We start from the raw sequence: 19,008 nt of genomic DNA, 5'->3' as shown, positions 1-19,008 counted from the left end.
TTCAGTGAAGTCCGTCTGCCACTGCATTGTCCGGGGTGAGACGTAATGCCTGAAATTTGGTATTCTCGGCAGACTCTCGACCCTGTGGATCTCGGAATATTGAATTCCCTAATGATTTTCGAAATTAAATGTCCCATGCCTCTAGCTCCAACTACCATTCTGTTTTGAATGCCTTTTAACTCCAGTCGTGCGGCCATAATCACGTCGGAAACCTTTTCGCATGAATCATCTGAATAGAATTGACAGCTCCGCCAATGCAGTGTCCCTTTATATCTTGTGTATGCGATACTACCGCCATCTGTTTATGTGCATGTCACCATCCCAAGACTTTTCTCACCTCAGTGTACGTTTACGACAGTAACATTTTGACAGTCGATCAGCTCTGTCGTTTCCGAGATGCTCGTTCCTAGGTGCCTGGCCATAACCATCTACCCTTTGTCAAAGCCGTGTATGTCACTGGACGTCCTCGTTTAAGGCCTCTATTGTCGCTGAAATGATTCCCCATACCATGCCATGCGACCGATTTTCACGGCGTTGTGTTTATTTTTAGAGTTCGCAACACAAGTGGGCAATAGTCCTAACGATTTGGCTCATTAGTGTGTATTCAGAGATATGACAGAAACGACCATCCGAAGTAAAAAAAAAAATCTAGTAAACATGGGCTCTAAAATGCACACCTCTAGAGCACTTATTCAGTTTTTCCAGCAACGAAGATGAACAAGTGTTCTTAGCTCTTGAAGTACACAGTTTTGAGCCCAAGTTTACTCGTCATTTTTGTTTCGAATGATCGCTCCTGTCGTATCCCTGAATGTTCACCATTCCTCTGGGGCACCCTCTACAACTCATCTTACAAACATGATAACTGTTATTAGATCTTTGTGGTACGAACATATGAAAAGTAACTTTTCTTCCTTGGACATACTTCAATTTGCATCCATGGGAGCAACAATAGTTCGTTGTTGCTGTAACTAATTATCAAATGTGTAGCGTGCAATAGAATAGGTCATTACATAGATATTCCCACTCTGTGGTTCGTGAACAAACAGGTTGACCTTACAGTCCTGAGAAACAGACAGTCATTCATTGTTGCCAGGTAATAGGCTAAACCATGGGAACCCATTCTGCACATAACGCTGTGGAGTCGAACACTTTGTTGATACGTACCCACGGATCTTTTCATTACAGTATTTTCAAGGACATTTGCAGGTTAGCTTATAACTTCTTGCCTAGCTGGCTGAGAATCTCATTATTTTTTTGCAGTGGGGAACAAGTTGAGGGGTGTATTAAAATTCAGATTGCAGCCCCATGGAGCTCTAGTGAAGAGCATAGGGACACCCACGTACCGAGAAAGATCGCGTCAATGGATGGACTGACACTCAGCAGAAGACTCGCTATACCCACAAAAGAGCTGTCATGAAGTAAGAATGAATTAAGGCTTTTGCATCAGCGCAATAAACGACGCACACTGTGCTTCTTAACAATGATTGACATTAACCGTAGATGAGCCAGGAGGACTTCAAGTTTTTTGGAATGTATTTGTGCAGTACATCTCGCTTTCAGTAAGCTAATGTCATCCCGTTTACACGGGGCTTCCGAAGCCGGATTTCGTAAAGATTTCCCAATACCGCTTCTGGTTGCCGGTTTTCCTATTCCGCAATTGATTCCCCCCCCCCCCCCCCCCCCCATGTAAACTCAATCGGTTTTGAAACGTACTTGGGCTGTCAGGTTTCGACTTTTTTTTATTTTTTTTAATGTATGGCGAATAAGGAAGGAGCGGCTTTTTGTACAGTAAAGGATAACTAGAAATATTAGACTGAAGCAGTTGACGCCTCATCTAATTGAAGGGAAATAGCGAATGTGCTTACTAAATCATAAACTGTGTCAACTGTTTTCAAGGCGCCTTATTTAACCAGGCTAGCAAATCCGCTTCAAACCTTACGAAGTAAACGCGACATCGAAAAACAGTTTCCGAAATTCGATTTTCGTCTTCCGGATGATGTGTTACATGTAAACGTAGCGAATGTTGCTCATACGAGACACAAGCAAGAATGTCATGTAATCGATTTCATGGATGTAATCCATAATTTTAGCTGTGGAAGTTAGAAACAGTCGTATTCAGTTTATTACCAGTACTATCAAAACAATATTTTTATCATAAAAATATATGGCACTTTTACTACTTGTTTTACAGAATCATCGCCAACATATACACAACTATATCCCTACTCGATATAGTTATCAAAACCATAGTGCGGTAAGTATAGTCCTGGCCGTTATGTCTGCACTTGCGTAGGCCGCGGATTAGACTCTCGGTTGTTCTGGCAATATCCAACCTCAGTAAAATATGCCACTGTATTATAAAGTGCAGCATTATGTAAAAGATTAAGCCTACATTTGTTTCCAATTTCTTAAATTATGAATTAACTTGAAATGGACATCATATTTAACCTAAAATTCTAGTTAATAGCATACCATATTTCATTTTAAAACGCAAAGTTGGTGCCCCACGTGTTCCATATCCAAGCTCGGAATTCATTCCCAGCATTCATTGCGAATCACATTGGCCGTGAAGGCTTGCTTCGCATGCACTGAGCTGCATCATGTTCATGGGCTTTTGTCAGATTTTATTTATATGTCAAGTGATAAGTATACGTAAACATAAAGCTATATTGAATTGTTTACCTTCTTGATTAAGTGTAAATTTTAGGCTGGATTATAATTGTTGAAGACATGCCCAAAGGAAAACGAAAGGGGAAGTCAGGTAAGTGTCCCAGCAGCTTGTGAGGTTTTCTGAGCGCGAACGAAATAACCTCGCAAATTGCTGACGTATGAGATATATGTGTGTAACATATGATCGTACCTGTTATTGTTTATTGATCACGAAGTTTCAGGAAACCATTAAGGATGTATTTAGTGATATTAAAGTTTAAATTTAGAAGTTGCGTAATGCTACTTCTGTGATGTTATTAAATTGAAATTTCAGGGTCCACTCCGAAGCTACGGCCAGACGCTGTTGGCGTAACATCAGATGAAGATTCACTAAATGATAATGCAAGTGTCATCAGTCTCGCCTCAGAAAATCGTAGCATAGTCGAAGAAGGTAAGTTGTGTATACACCCCCTTCTAGGTTATGTTACCCAATATCTCGCACATATTGACGACACCTGTTTTCGCTAGCAAGAATCTAACAAATGCAGAAGTTGTTTGAAGACATTGTAGAGCAGTGACGACTTACGTATTTAAGACATTCTGATTTGGCTTTGATGGTTGAACCAAAGTTAGTTCATTCATTTTAAAAAAATTGATGCACTAGATCCTTAAGTCACATACACAAATATCCTCTCACAGTCCGTATCGATGTTGAACTACAATCTGTATATGGTAAAATTTAATATGCTACTCCTGTAAGAGTGACTGAAGGGAGGTACTTTCTGCTGAAGGTGGTAGCCCTCGTTTTAATAAATAGGTTAACAACAATATTTATAATTCTTGGTTGAGAAATAACAAACGCTTATTACAAATATTGTGTTGTACTGACCATAACGCCTATGCAAAGGTAAAGGAATGTATGAAAAAGGTACTGAAACCGGCTCTCTAGTTTGGGACTTGCCATAGACTGTTACTTAGTGGAGGCAATTCTTGCTACAAGTCTCACAAATTTACAATCTCTCATTATCTCTTGTGTTTGTGATTAGTGGGGGGGAAAGTCTTAACAACATGCACCCAAAAGAAATACCTTCTTTTTGTACCCCAGTTCCAGGATAAACACTGCATCAGTGTGTCAGCTTCTTTTCTGTGCAATATATTCATTTGTATAGCTCCTAAGATAGGTTCTTGCATGTCTTTGTAGTGTTGCTGAAATGAAATGTTTCTTTTAAAAGATATAATTTACTATTTCTTGTACCTGAGGTATTTCACTGTAAATAACCTGTTTACTAAACTTCTTACAATACTGACAAAAGGGATCGCCATATACAAATAACCCCAACCACCATAAGTTCTGGAAGGCAGCACATTGAACCTCAAGGGTTGAAATTTCCAAGATGTTATTTACTACTTTTGCTTCCCAGTTGTAAACATTGCATGTTATCGTTGCAGTAATTTGTAACAGACATAGAACTTCTCATTTCTGTTGACACAGGATGCCTAATTGCTACAATATTTTCTGTGCACAATAGACAAAAAAGAAAATTCACAGGTTTGGGAATAACCAAACAAGGATAGTGCTGGAACTGCAAGAAAACAAACAGTCTGAGCAGTGCTTACAGAGTTATATCTAGCAACAGTACTATTTGTTCTGTTTTCAAACATGAAATTGATGAATGTGATATTGATTTATTGCAGGAGATGAAATTGATGAGCAGACACAAGAAGAAATATTTGAAGAAAAATTAGGAGAAGCCATTGATGGTTTAAATCAAAAATCGGCTCAGGGACGAACAGCTTCCCTTGAATCCGTTGCAAAAGCATTCATTAAAAAATGTGTACCTGAATATGTAATTGACAGGTGGGTTTTTCTCCTCTGTGCTTGTTCCTTTTTTCTGGTGTATCAGGTAGTTAATTTTCTTCTTACACTCTTGCTGTGGCTACGGGTTTCTTACACCCTTTTGTTCCGAATAATGTAGGCGCTTCACATTGACTGATGGTGTGGAACGCAGCCTAAAGAAGGGCCGGAGTGCGGAACAGGCAGCTGCAGCACAGTTGGCACCACTTCTTTGTGTACAATTGGGTGCTGGGGAGCATTCGGAAGAAGTTTGTCGAGAGTTATCACCAACGTTAACTGTTGTTGCTCACGACAACTCCGCTTCTCCATTAGCTAGAGCAAAAGTAAGTTAGCAGCTAGTCTATTCTTCAGATGTATCTGTCTCTGTTACACTTTCACTTGTTTTTGAATATTCTGATGTGTTGGATACTTGTCTCCTACCAATAACAAAGGTTTTGGCTGCTGTTAAACTTTCGGCAGTCAGGTTGACCAAATATAGTGTGGTTTACTTTTTCAAGTTACTTTGTTATACATTTATGATTGAGCAGCTGTTGTGCTGAAACTTAATGATGGGGGAAGGTTGTTTTGATTTTTGACGTTGTCAGACTGTGAAGTAACTTAAGATATTCTTTCCCTTATTTGTATATTCTATATACTGTTTTTTATGTCAATAGAAGGGCTTACCCAGATCTTGGGCACTGTTTTGAGCAGTATAAATAAACTGCACATCACAATTAGGAAATATGGAAGTGTCAGATTCTGCCAGTCTGTTTCGATCTGCAATGTAAAAAGTCTGACACCCCCATTTGCATCATACCGCAAGTTGATGACCATAACATCATTAAATACACCTGTGAACAAAGATATAAATGAACTGAAATATTTTACTCCAGCAGTGAAATGAAACTAATGGGACCACCATAGGAAGTAAGGCATTCAGAGTGGGAACAAGCTAAATATACGAGAAGAAGAATGTCAGTATTCCAAAACTGAAAATAATGCACACAAATACCTGTAGAATAAACCACACAAAAAGATACTCCCAATTAGAATTGAATATTTCATTTGACCTGTGCAGCTCAGACGAAGACAGTAATACCAAGAATCGACAACTTGTAGAACTACTTTTTAATTGCCGTCAAATGTGCTTCAGAGCTAGTTCTCCATTTTCGTGGACTGTGTGGCTATACTGGAGAAGTTCCATATTGTTCACTTTTTCACGTAACATTAACAGAATGACACACTCATTATTAGGTTTAATGAGATAGACTATACCTCAGTGATATTAATGAAAAAATGCTATATTGAATTTACTATTATTTAATTTTACAGAATAGTAAATCCAGAACACCATTGTACCACTGTAACATAGATTATATATGCAGCATTTGAGTCGTGTAATACTGTCATAAACATGCTAAATAGAGTTCAAGGGAAATGACAGATTCCAATTTTTGTATTTTTATGTGTAGGTATAGGTGTTTTGGTACTGTCAGCTGTGGTCAAGGGAAATGTCTGATTCCAATTTCCGTTGTTTTTGTGGTAGGCATTGGTGCTTTGGTATCGTCAGCTGCTGTTGACCTATAAAGGTCAAGGGAAGTGTCCGATTCCTGTAGATTTTGTAATTTTTTTTTTGTTCGTCATCTTGTGTGTTTTGGGATCGTGGTGTGTTTTTTTACTGTTATATTTAGTTTGTCGTCGCCCTAAAACCTTCAATCTCCCGCAGTTGTCTCGTTAGTTTGGTTGTATTTTTGGAGGGAGGTGTTATTGTCTTATTTATACGTTTTTTCGTGTTTGTTGCCGTGTGTATGTAGTGATGTAGGCGCCATATTGAAAACGCTTAGAATAGCAATTTCTGCCATATTGGTGATGTCATGGGTCAAAGCAGACGGGTGGAATTGGACACTTCCGTATTCCCCTAAATAGTTTCAGAAAGTAAGTGCAAAATTGGAAGTTTCTCATCAATGCCGGAGACTGAATGATGTGGTCAAATGCAAGTAATATGTTTCTAGACTTTATTTTGCCCATTTCTAGCATTTTTCGTTAATACTGCCTCGGGTATAGTTTATTTTATTAAAGCTAACAACTGTCGTTCTTTTACTATTAGATGATACACTAAAGCAGATGTAACGCAATGCCCATTATAGCCTGTACAGTCCTTGATACACACACACACACACACACACACACACACACACACACACACACACACATATGACTGCTGTCTCTGGCTGCTGAGGCCACACTAACATTCTTAAACAAAGTTAAAACCATGGTTACACTGGGGTTGTAACCTCCTGCTGTAATGAAATATTTACTAACATACACTGCATGCCTGTTTTTCTTTTTTCTCACTTTCCTTTTTCTTTTCACTGAAGTATACAATTTAAGTTTCTATTTGCAGTGCTGCTGGGCTCTTGCCATGTGCAGTTTTCTCTCAGGTGGAGAAATGAATGATATAGTGCAACTGATGCGTTCTATGGAAACAATATACAGTGCTTCCTATCTCAAGGGCAATGGCACAGTACCTGTAGTATCAGCTGAAGTGGCTGCTTTACATGCAGCAGCTATTTCTTCATGGAGCCTTCTTTTGACTTTAATGTCACCAGGAGATGTGTATATGTTGTTATCAGACACTGATACAACATTTTCACCGTAAGTTTTAATATCTTTATTTAAATTAAGAACATTGCCACCTTAAATAAGTTATTAATGCAAAATTAATCAGAATTATTATTAAGACGTTGGATAATGGTGTACAGGTCCACTAAACATTTGTAAATTATTGTACAAATAACTTGCATGTGGGACGTAATAGAAAATTTTGCAACTGTTCTAAGATATTTGATTGCGTGATCTCTGTTGTTAATTATGGTAGGGATGTGGACATAGGGTGAAATCATGGGATTTGTAGTGTTTGATGCAGCATTGTAGTGGCTAGTGTAAAAGTGAATGAGTCATTATCTGCTTTTAATCTCATCTAGTGGACAAATGCATTCTAAGGAATGGCCCAAAATTGGAAAAGTAGTTTAACATCTAGCAAGACAGTTATATTAAAGTTGCAGATTGATCAGCCACATCCTCAGTTTATTTGTCAGTATCAGTTGACCAGAGACAACTGCTCTTTCTGGAGACAGTTGATTCTCAAGAAAGTGATGTATTGATCTGTTTTGTATAGAAAATATTGAATTTTTTTATTGAGATTGTTTAGCTATGAAAGGAGCAGCAAATAAATTATAGTAACTTGTACTTGTTTGTTGTTAGATTTAATTGTAATGTACAAATAATAAACTTTCATATACAGGCAACTTTGGCAGCTAGCTGAACTCTTAGAATCTGCACACTTAGATGTGCGTATGGCGGCAGGTGAAGCAATGGCTCTTGTGTTTGAGATGGGACGCACTCATTCCATAGACTTCCAAGAAGCTGCCACACCTCAGCTTATTGAACGTTTGCGAGAATTGGCAACAGATTCCCATAAATATAGAGCAAAAAAGGATCGTAAGACCCAGCGTTCAAGTTTCAGAGACATTCTGCATTATGTGGAGGTATTTATAATCTGTATTATGTTCTATAATAATTTTGTGTTTCCCTCTTTCAAAAAATGCTGTTGAAACCACAAAGTTGTTAAAAAATCGTAGCAGACAGATCATACAGTATAAGCTTTCATGGCAGGTACTGACATCACTTAAAACTTCTAAGCTGCTAGGTTGTGGTTGGTGTATAAAACTTTCTCCTAATGTTTCCTCTCTGACTGTGGGAAACATCTTCAGAGGTTAAATGGCGAACTGCAACCAGAACTCGAGAGAGAGCTGATCTTGTGGACAGTGTAGAGGGCAGCACAGTATATCGTGTGATATTGGCTAAGAGATTATTGCTGTTAATGCCAACATTCTCCATTGAAAGTAATTGATCGTCATTCTTATGTTGCAATGTTCACATCCAAATTTTATCTGACGTAAGACCTTCATCTTTTCTGTTAAAATTGGTATCATTATTGATAAATCTCAGTCTCTCAGTGCGCATGCACATGATAATGTGATGTTTTTGAGATGACACTCGTCTCACTGAATTTTATTTCATGTTCACCCTCTCGATAAAGACGTTCTGCTATGGATGATTTATCCATATGTCCCAGACAACAATTCCTCTTTCGTGTTCGAGACGGGTATTAACATTTCTTTTTACAGTACCAGTATAAACCAGTTTACAACTACAAGGAATTTTATATACACCTAGTGTAGCCAAAGGATGTCGTATATCTTTTGCTGATATTAAACATTAATAATGTAGGAAAAGACAGAGTGCTACTTACCGTGAAGAAGAAACATCAAGTTCCAGACAGGCACAATTAAGACACTTGCGTGTAGCTTTCGGCCAGTCTTAAAGTCTTCATTAGTAACACACACACAATTCACACAAGCGTGCGCACGTGTGTGTGTTTGTTTTATTAATTAAGACGTGGCCTAAAGCTACATGTGAGTGTCTTTTTAGTTGTGCCTGTCTGCAACTTGATGTGTCTTCTTCACAGTAAGTAGCAATCTGCCTTTTCCTACATTGTTGATATTCCTATCTGGAGTTTTCATTGTTCGATCTTAAACATTCTTTTATCTTTCTGGTGGGTCTGAAGATAGTTTCCACACTACTTGGTCAACATTTTCCCAGTGTGATTTGTGATTGTACCGATCAATTGAAGGAAAACTTTCCCTTCGGGTAGCGGTCATTCCTCTTCAGTCCTGATTCTCTTCCTAGGGTGAAGTACTCTTATCTAGCTCATTGTTAGAGTGACCATTGTTCTTGAATGCCAAATGTAGATGTTCAGGCTCATCTTTTAAATAAGTTGGTTCACAGATGTTGTGTGCCCCATCTACCAAGGTTTCAATCATTCCTCTTTTTTGTCTGGGGTGTTGATTAGAATCTTAATGCTGGTAACAGTCAGTATGCATGGTTTTTCTGTATTTTGTTGGCCGCTATTCTCCATCTCAATAGTAAATTGTATTTTTGAATTGATACCATTGAGATGTATCAAGAAGGCATCAAATTCCTCTGCACCGTATGTCCGTACTATGAAAGTATAATTGACTTAAGAGTACCATCTGGCTGGTCGTTTTCTGGCAACGTGCAACACCTTTTGTTCAGAGCTCTCCATAAACAAATTGGCAATAGCCAGACTAAGAGGACTGCCCATAGCCACACTGCCAATCTGTTCATAAAAAACATCATATTGAAAATAGGTTGTGGTGACGCAGTGTCTGGATAACTTCACCATGTCTGCTGGAAAAATTTCGGCTATACATGAAATAACTTTTACAGAATCACGGTAAAAAACACAGCGTCGAAAATAACAAGGATGTCACTTTGTCCCACGTGCATTTCTTTAAATTTGTTGGTGAAATGATATGAATTTTTAATGTGACTATCAGTTCCACCAACATACGGTTACAGCAATGAGTCAATGTGTCTAGTTAAATCATGGGTGGAAGATGATATAGCACACACAATAGGCCTCAAAGGATTCTGTGGTTTGTGCACCTTGGGTAAATCATAGAACATAGGTGGGTACACTTCCGTAGCTTTGGATATCAACATTGTAACATAAGAATGACATTTGATTACTTTCAATCAAGAATGTTGGCATTACCAACAATATTCTCGTAGTAGAAGTCATGCGATAGTGTGTGGTGCCCCCTAGATTGCCTATAAATTGGTGGCTCTCTAGAGTTCTGGTTGCAGTTCGCCATTTTACCCCTGAAGATGTCTCCCACAGTTGGAGAGGAAATGTTAGGAGAAAGGTTTATACATTGCCCCTAATAGCCTGGAAGTTTTAAGTGATGGCATAGCAAACAGAATTGTAATAACAATCATATTATCACAGTGATCACTGAAGATACTTTATTTTAAAGTGCATATACTCTTATTAAGACTTACATGACAGTCATAAAAGGTGGTATGAACCTGTATAAGTTGTAGAAAAATCTTGCTCACATACAGAGTTATTAAACATTTCATAGTTTGTATCTATAGCACTCCAGTGGGAGCAGGGCTTATTTTTATCTGGAAAAATGAACCACACTGTTGAGGGAACTGGCAGTCGTGTGTGTGTGTGTGTGTGTGTGTGTGTGTGTGTGTGTGTGTGTGTGTGTGTGTAAAAACAAAAACAAAAATTGTGGATCCAAAGGACTGATGGATGAGATGGCATGTGTCACTAAATGTCTGGAAGTATTGAGTAGATTAATTTAAAAATACAGAGTTCTTATAATGTATTTCAGAAATAAAAAATGAAAACTGAATTATATAGAGGGGTCCAAAAAAATGTATCCACTGTTTAAAGGTCCATAACTGGCAAACTAATTGACGGAGTTGTCTCATCTTTGGTAGTGTAATAGTTTGTAGTTCCGGCAATCGCCACACAAGCATTGTATTGCATTGTTTTGTCAGATGACTGTCACCAGATAGTCAGTGTTTTGTTCTTAGTTGCACCTAGTTACTCGAGTAAACATGGCTGGCGCAAGGCTTGCATTCGATGAAAGGAAGTCAGTTTTGAAGTGCTATTTTAAGTACAAAAACGTTAATGAGGTTCAACGACAATGGGGAAATGAGAATCAAACAGAGCCACAGACACGTTTAACGATTCGTCGCATTCAAGACAAATTTGAAGCTGAAGGCTCTGTTAAAGATGTACATAAACAACAATCTGGACGACCTGTAACAGTAAAAAGTCCAGCTAACTCCTGTCATGTATTACAACAGTTCACTCGCTCGCCGCAGAAGTCGCTGAGACAGTGTGCCTCTGAAACTGGAGTGAGTCGCTCAAATGTTCGGTGAATTTTGAAGACAGAAAAGTGGAAGTGCTACATCCCACGATTGCTACATACAATGAACGAGGACGACACAGATCGTAGAATGGAGTACTGTGAGTGGTTTACTAACGTGATGCGCAACAATGAAGTGTTTGAAGAGATGATTGTGTGGTCTGATGAGGCACAATTCAAACTCAGTGGTACCGTAAATTGCCACAACTGCATCTACTGGGCCGCCGAAAATCCGAATGTCCATGTAGACAAAGCTGTGAATTTGCCAGGAGTAAATGTGTGTTGTGGATTGTCTTACCGGGGCTTGATTGGGCCATTCTTCTTTGAGAGCACAGTTACCGGTGAGGTGTACCTTCAGAAGCTTCAGATATCCATTTTACCTCCTATCCGAGACTTGTATGGAGACGGAAGAGTTTACTTTCAACAAGATGGTTCCCCAGCCCACTACCAAAATCGTGTTGGGGAGTATCTTGTCGAAAATCTACCAGGAAGATGGATAGGCCGTAGAGGTGCTGTGGAGTATCCACCACGTTCCCCAAACGTAACTCCTCTGGACTTTTACCTGTGGGGGACACTAAAGGACGTCATTTATCGACAAAAGCCACGCACATTGGATGAACTTCGAGAATCCATCGTACATTCATGTGCAAATATCCAACTGAACACGTAGCAGTCAGTAGTTCGTGCTGCAGTTTGGCGGTATCGTTTGTGTGTGGATGTTAATGGTGACCATTTCAAACACCTACAGTGATATTTTAAGTTGGATTTTAAGCTACACTTTCACCAGAAATGAGAAAACTCCGTCAATCAGTTTGCAATTTACGGGCTTTTTAACAGTGGATACATTTTTTGGACCCCTCTGTATAAATAATGACTAATATGAAAGGCGTTTTTTTTTTTTTTTTTTAATGCATTAGCATTGATCTTTGTTTTGGAATGAAACATTATAATATGTATGAGGAACAAAAAGTACATAAACCTTATGGAACCGCAAGAAAAATTGTGATTTGTCTTAGAGTGGTCTAGTTTATTTCTCTACACACACACACACACACACACACACACACACACACACACACACTGGTACCGGGGTGCGCACACTCTTAGGCTGCTTTGTGATGCTCTTTCATTGTGAAGCCAATCAACGTTTGCTTCAATTTATTCATAGTCTTCTTAATATTTGCAGGATGGTGATCCACCAGATATACAAGTGAGATTTGGTCAAGAGGTGTTAGCATTAGACTCTTGGTGCAGGAAAAAGCAATATGATGCTTTCTGCCAGGTAAACATTCAGCTAATCATTAATATCTCTACAGTTTGACGTTTTGAAATGCTATGTGATGTGCTAATACTTCCGTTCTGTACAGGTTTTAGGGTCTGGCATGAATCTTCATTTGACAGAAAATGATCTTGTTAGAGAGATATTTGAACTTGGAGAGAGGATATCACCTCTTAATGCAGCACTTCACAAACAGACAAAGTTGGAAAGGGTAATATGCTTCTGTATTTTATGTGAAATTTAATACAATGTTGGTGTTCATACACTTGCAGATAATTTGTAACTTTTGTAGCAACTGTTTCCAAATGTAATGATTTCCCAGTGATAAAAGTAACATGTAGTCAGTGTTAATTTCTATTTTCATTATAAGTACAAAATTTTTAGTAGGTTTGAATACTCATGCAATATTATTTTACAGCATTTGATGAATGCAGCAGCGTTTAAAGCTAGGACTATTTCGAGGAGTAAAAACAGAGATAAACGTTCCTCTGTAATGGCATGTTGATGGCTGTAATACGCTTACCAAAATAAATTTTCATAGGTAAGTTGTAAAAAATTTGTTTATCCAGTGTAATGTAACTGGATAGGTGAAAAATCTACTAACCAAGTGGCAGGAGAACATGTACATATAAGGGTTAAGGAAATTTGCAAACTTAACATTCATGTATGTGTGTTCTCCTGCCGCCACTTGGTGAATAGATCTTTTTATCTATCCAGTTACATTACATTTTAAAAAATACAAAATTATTTTCGTTGTTCATCCAGTATGAAATTCATTTCGTTTGATGGAGTTAAGAATGTAACATTATCTGATTATTTATCTTTCTAAGCATTTCAGTGAAAGACTTTTCACATTAAAGATATTTTTAAAAACTGACAAATTAGAAGGAAAAACAATCTCTCACTAAGAGGTGTTTCCAAACACACATCGTCTCTCTTACAAGGGCTAATGTAAAGGGTCACCACAGTGTTGAAGACCAGTGACTGGTGTGTTACTGTTTAACCAATGCTATACAGCTGTCAGTTGGGCCTTAAGACATGTGATATTACTAGCACATAAAACTGAAAAGTATTTAGTAAAATCCTTTTGGACGTTACTATAGTGTTTTGAAATAAAATCGCCATTTTGAGAACCTTTGCAGTGGTCTCTTCTCAACAGTTCAAACAATCAGTTTGAAAATTTTGCAGCCTAATGCCCAGAAGGATTTTACTTGAATTTACACTTGCTGTAAAAGCCTGTGTACTGAAAGCCTATTACTTTTTCTTCTGAGCCTTCGGGGTGTCTTACCTCATGTGGATTAAGGGTGAGGTTGTAGATCCCACTTGAAATTACAGATTTTGTTGTGAGTGGAGCAGTGGAACAGACATTTGTTGTATTTGTGCACTATATTTGTGTTTTTGTCAAAGAGTGTGCTTGTTCTGAACATTTTAGCACTGGAATGTTTGTGATGTAAAAGCGGTGTTCATGACAATGTCTGCTGAAAGTTACTGCTACATGGAGGTCACACTACCCAAAGTTCGAGTGGGAATCTTCTTCTGCATATGAAAATGCCCCAGCACATAAAACTGCCAAAACAATGTACTTCTTGGAGGACGAAAGAAGTGGGCGTGCTATTGCACCAGCTCCGTTCACCTGACCTGGTCACTTGTGATTTGTTCCTGGTCCCAAAGATTAGTGAAAAAAATTGTTGCCATCATTTTTCTTGTGATGAAGAAGTTATCACAGTGTAAAATTGCTGTAAGCGACTTCCTAAAGAAGCTTGGAGTGAGACATTTTTGAAGTGGTTTCAAAGTACGGAAAAATGTATAAGTGCTCATGGAGAGTATTCTGAAAAATTGTAACAATTAAATTGCAAGTAAACTTTTTTAAATTCCTGCTAAAAGCTTTTGGCATAACCACTGAACATTGACTGTGCAGTGTGTCCAAGATTACAGAGGTGAGATGACCCATATTGGTGAAGAAAGTAGTCTCTTCGGGATCGTAATGACACACCAATGTTTTGCCACTTGTGACGATTTGTAATTACCTGTAGATCATCCTTTGTCGGTTTTTTTCAATCGTAAAATAACACCAGTTCATTCTTGCATATTTTTGGACTTGCCAGAGAATGTGGGAGAACATACCTTGGTTAGACTGAAATAATTGTGAACAGTGGTCTATGCTGCATTCGGTGCAATATTTATGGTCCCTTCGATTTCAGAAAATGTGAGGTGATCATTTCAAACATTTTCCTCACAGCAACAGTGTGTCCACAGCTCGTGGTCCAGTGGCTAGTGTTGCTGCCTCTGGATCACTGGGTCCCATACTCGATTCCCGACTGGTTTGGGGATTTTCTCTACCCGGGCACTAGGTGTTTGTGTTGTCATCATTTCATCATCATCATTCGTGGCAGTGGCTAGATTGGATTGTGTAAAAACTGGCTGTCAAAATTGGGACTTTATACAGGCACTGATGGCCGCACAGCTGAGTGCCCAACAAACCAAACATCAAACAGCATCAATGTTTCCTTGAGTGACTTTCGTTGTTGGGTGCCTGGGACAAGATTTATATTCAAGAGACTCCGGACGTCCTTGAAAATTCACAAAACAACTTTTCAGTGGTGGCTCTAAAAGGGGCAATCGCTGAAATGCATACCAGATAGGGTAAATTCTTCTGTATTTAACTCCTCCTTTGCAGCCATAATAACCATTTGATGAAAATGGTGGCTTGACAGATCCACATTGCACTCTGTCTGGCCTAGCACTGCTTGCATCTTCACTTACCATTCACAACATGTAAACCATGCTGCAATTGGGGAACCACTGAATGCATGCTCTGATGTTGAAAAACAATGCTCTTTCCAACTGAAATAATCCCATTGTCATCAGACTTCTGGTTTAAGAGCGGCTAAAGCTTGGTGGCACAGCCCTTCTGTTTAAAGGATGATGCTGTGGAGAGGCTCAGTAATTTGCCTCCAGTCATTATATGTGCTACAGGTATAGGTTGTACAACCTATGTTTTACTAACTTATGCTCTTCATTAAAGTCAGAAAAATTACATTGAGAACTATGAAAATTGCTATATTGCTGTTAAACTAGCCAGCTACAATTTTCTATGAGCATGTTCTGAAATGGTTGCTAGTTGACATCTGTAACTTGTGCTTCTGCTAGCCTGCTTAACTGGAGGAGATTAGCATCAGTGCCTCTGGGTCACATTTCTCAGTACATCACTACATATAGATGAGCAGTGATTTCTGCTCCTGCATGATGGCGCCATGAAAACATTGGTATGTTGTGGGAGCACAGCTGTGAAATTTGGCCACAATTGGGTAGGTCTTACAGGATGTGTTTCATGGCCAGTGTGCATGTGTGATTTAATGTCTCTAGAGTACCACTAAAGCTGAGTTGATTGCCCAGAATCATATCTCAGCATGAAGCAGAATCTTCTGAAGTTCGACAGACAGCCATTGCTGCAAAGATACGAAATTTGGGAGGTACCTTAATATTTACAGGATGTAGGAAGCTTTCAGTCTCCAGTAAGTAACTTATTTTTATTGTTGAAAGAAAATGGTGGGTTACTCGAAGGGTTTACTTCAGAAATGAATGTGTAACACTTCTTTTTAGTGTGTAGCAGATTTAAAATAAAATATCTTTTGTTCCAGGGGATGTACAACCATGTTCTTCCGTAAACACAGCAGAATTACCTTGCATTATGAAGTGGTAAACTACAGGAAATAATTTATTGCTGAACTCGTTTCTTATGATAACACAGATGTTGCATTTTAATAGTTTTGGTATTATACTTTGATGACAGAAATATTAATGGTGCTAGACAATGACTGCTGTAATTCTTTTTCTTTGGGCACGAGTCTTCATTTTAGAAGTGATTTTTACAATTTAAGAATGTTTGAAGTTGTTTTGAAATGTATCCAGAATCATATATGTATAGTAAGCATTAGGAACATTGTCAATGTAGATAAATTGTAAACTTTTTATTGTTGTGGATTGTGGCTGTTCTGTGGTTGTAATTGTCTTGTGAGCTGGTTGATGATTTCCACTGAATTACATTCTCAAGACTAGGCTGTACAGTATGAATTGCTTACATGTTAAGCAACCTGGAATATCTAATACTCTGAACTTTTTTGTAGTGAGATAATTTTATCTTCCTTGTATTATCTTATTGACAAAACATTCATTATTCTTCATTTTGCTGTTGGAGGAGGCAAGACAGGTCCCTGAAACTCTGTGGATATGTCTCAGAAAAAATTCATTCTTTCCATTAACTTCTGTCATAGTATACGTGACAGACTATGAAAATTGGGAGATTAATGCATTCCAAATTGAAATAAATAGTGTACTGTGGGAAGATTGTGAATGTTGAACACAAGTAATTTATTTTGTAGACTGGTTTAGTTGAGGTATTTACAGTATTCACTGTTGAAGTGATAAATATTATGTGCTTAGCAGCTTCGTTTTATGCAAGTGTGTCAATGATCAGTGTATAAAATGCATTTACTTCATCACTGACTTTCCCCCCTTCCCCTATTGAATGATTTACAGAAGCGAAACAATAGATATCATATGAGGAGCATATCACTTCAAACTTGTTTTTTTGTTTTTTTTTTTTTTTAGTAAAAAGCGGAAATGTTTGACAGTAAAGAAACAAATACATTGAAACTGATTGGATTTCTAATGGAATTTTAGGATTAAACAAATTTAAGAAAGGCAAGATATACTGTATTTTCATAACACTTGTTTTCTGCAGTCGGGAGGTTACTGTTCTAGACAAAAACTTTCAGCCAGGTTAATTTTACTAACATTTGTAATGTAAAGAGTATATTTGATGTTTCAAATGGTCTGTTGTGATTTTTATAAATGTAATAACTTAACCACAAAACTTTACAGAAAATAAATTGAAAGATATTTCATTGAAGCAAATCAAGCATATTTGTTTTACCAGTTTCAAGCAATGAACATAATGGTATCACATCTTATGGAAGCTGAAGTCATGTTGGCAGAATGGCTTCATATGCTTGTATTTATTATCACAATGAAAATGAGTCATATTTGTTTTACAAAGAAAGGCAAGGAGCCTGCTTCTCATGTTAGTTGTACTGTGTTGTTATGTTATCAATGCAAAGTAATTGTACTAGTCCATTTATATAAAAACCATTTTTGTACAGGTGGTAGATACTTGGAATAACTTCTCAAAAGAGTCAACAGTTTTGAACCTAAGTCATTGTATTTAACAAAAGTTTGGCTGAATGTTCTTCCACTATTTTGTTTTGGAATTGTGTAGGCTTTGCTTGCCCTTTGTAAACATAATAATTTTATTAGCCCTTTTGATGGTATTTTCAAATTATTAACTTTGTTACAACTCCTTGACAGAAATCTCCTAAGGAAACAACCCACAGATAAATTGTGAGATTCTGCTCTGTCTCAATATCTAAAAAGGTAGTGCCTCTTTCATAAAATGTATATAATAGAAAACGAAACATGGCAACATTGTGTACAGATTCGCTAGAGTTGGGTTGTGTTCATTTTACTTGTTATTGTTCTGTTTTATATAATACCATTAGTTAATGGTAGCACATAATTTATTGTTGGCTTAATTCCACGGAATGTATTGTGTACAGTCAAATTTTAGTTCCTGAAACATGTACTGAATGTTCCACATTTGTTCCAAGCAGACAAATGGAATCTGTTAAGCGTGGTTGTATATTTACATTAAATGCTATTATATTGTACATTTACATTAAATGTTGTACAATCAGTAAATGAATAAATTGTTTCAGGATTCTGGTGTCTTTGAAAATTTATGGATAAGGTCTTGTAGGAGATTAATCAGGTTGAAATTCTACATGGTTACATGCTACATTTGCAGTGCACCTTAGACTGCAAAATAATTGTCCACAGCTGCATATAACAAACAGTTATTTAATTATGTTATTTTTTATTCTGTCACTGGCTATGGTCATTATGTAGTTTGTGATCTTTTTAATTTATGGTAGAGCAGAATGTGTGTTAAACGTGCCCTCTTTCACATATACTGAGTGAGATGGTTCAAACCTGTGTGTGACCATCCAGATTTAGGTTTTCCGTGATTTCTCAAAATCGCTGCAGGCAGATGCCGTGATGGTTCACTTGAAAGGGCACGGCAGATTTTCTTCCCTATCCTCTACACAATCGGAGCTTGTACTCTGTCTCCAGTGATCTCGATGGCAATCTTCCTCCTTTTCTTTTTTCTCATTTCGCATACACACTTTATTTGTTAGCACAGTAAAGTGATTTGCAATTAATGGTTGCTGACAAGTGCAGACAATCGAGATATGAATTGCTACATCACTTCAGATAGATCTAAGAGATAATTGTGTATATTTAGGCAAGAGTTGTCATATTGCGATGCACGCTTGTGCTGAAAGATATTTAACTTTGCCCATAATTCTTCCATGTCC

At 37.8% G+C, this 19,008-nt stretch overlaps 1 protein-coding gene across 1 annotated transcript; it reads left to right on the top strand.

The window, feature by feature from the left end:
• The first annotated feature begins 2,538 nt into the window (after window positions 1–2,538).
• Window positions 2,539–18,352, top strand: LOC124606336 (interferon-related developmental regulator 2). The gene is made up of 10 exons (XM_047138322.1): window positions 2,539–2,761; window positions 2,984–3,100; window positions 4,345–4,507; window positions 4,626–4,827; window positions 6,888–7,138; window positions 7,788–8,031; window positions 12,482–12,577; window positions 12,663–12,785; window positions 12,993–13,115; window positions 16,216–18,352. The coding sequence occupies exons 1-9, from the start codon at window positions 2,731–2,733 to the stop codon at window positions 13,077–13,079; spliced, it is 1,314 nt and encodes a 437-aa protein (XP_046994278.1). The 5' UTR covers window positions 2,539–2,730; the 3' UTR covers window positions 13,080–13,115; window positions 16,216–18,352.
• The last annotated feature ends 656 nt before the right edge of the window (window positions 18,353–19,008 follow it).

Source organism: Schistocerca americana, chromosome 1 (assembly GCF_021461395.2).
Source record: "Schistocerca americana isolate TAMUIC-IGC-003095 chromosome 1, iqSchAmer2.1, whole genome shotgun sequence".
Classification (NCBI taxonomy): domain Eukaryota; kingdom Metazoa; phylum Arthropoda; class Insecta; order Orthoptera; family Acrididae; genus Schistocerca; species Schistocerca americana.
This window is presented reverse-complemented; position numbering and strand designations above follow the sequence as displayed.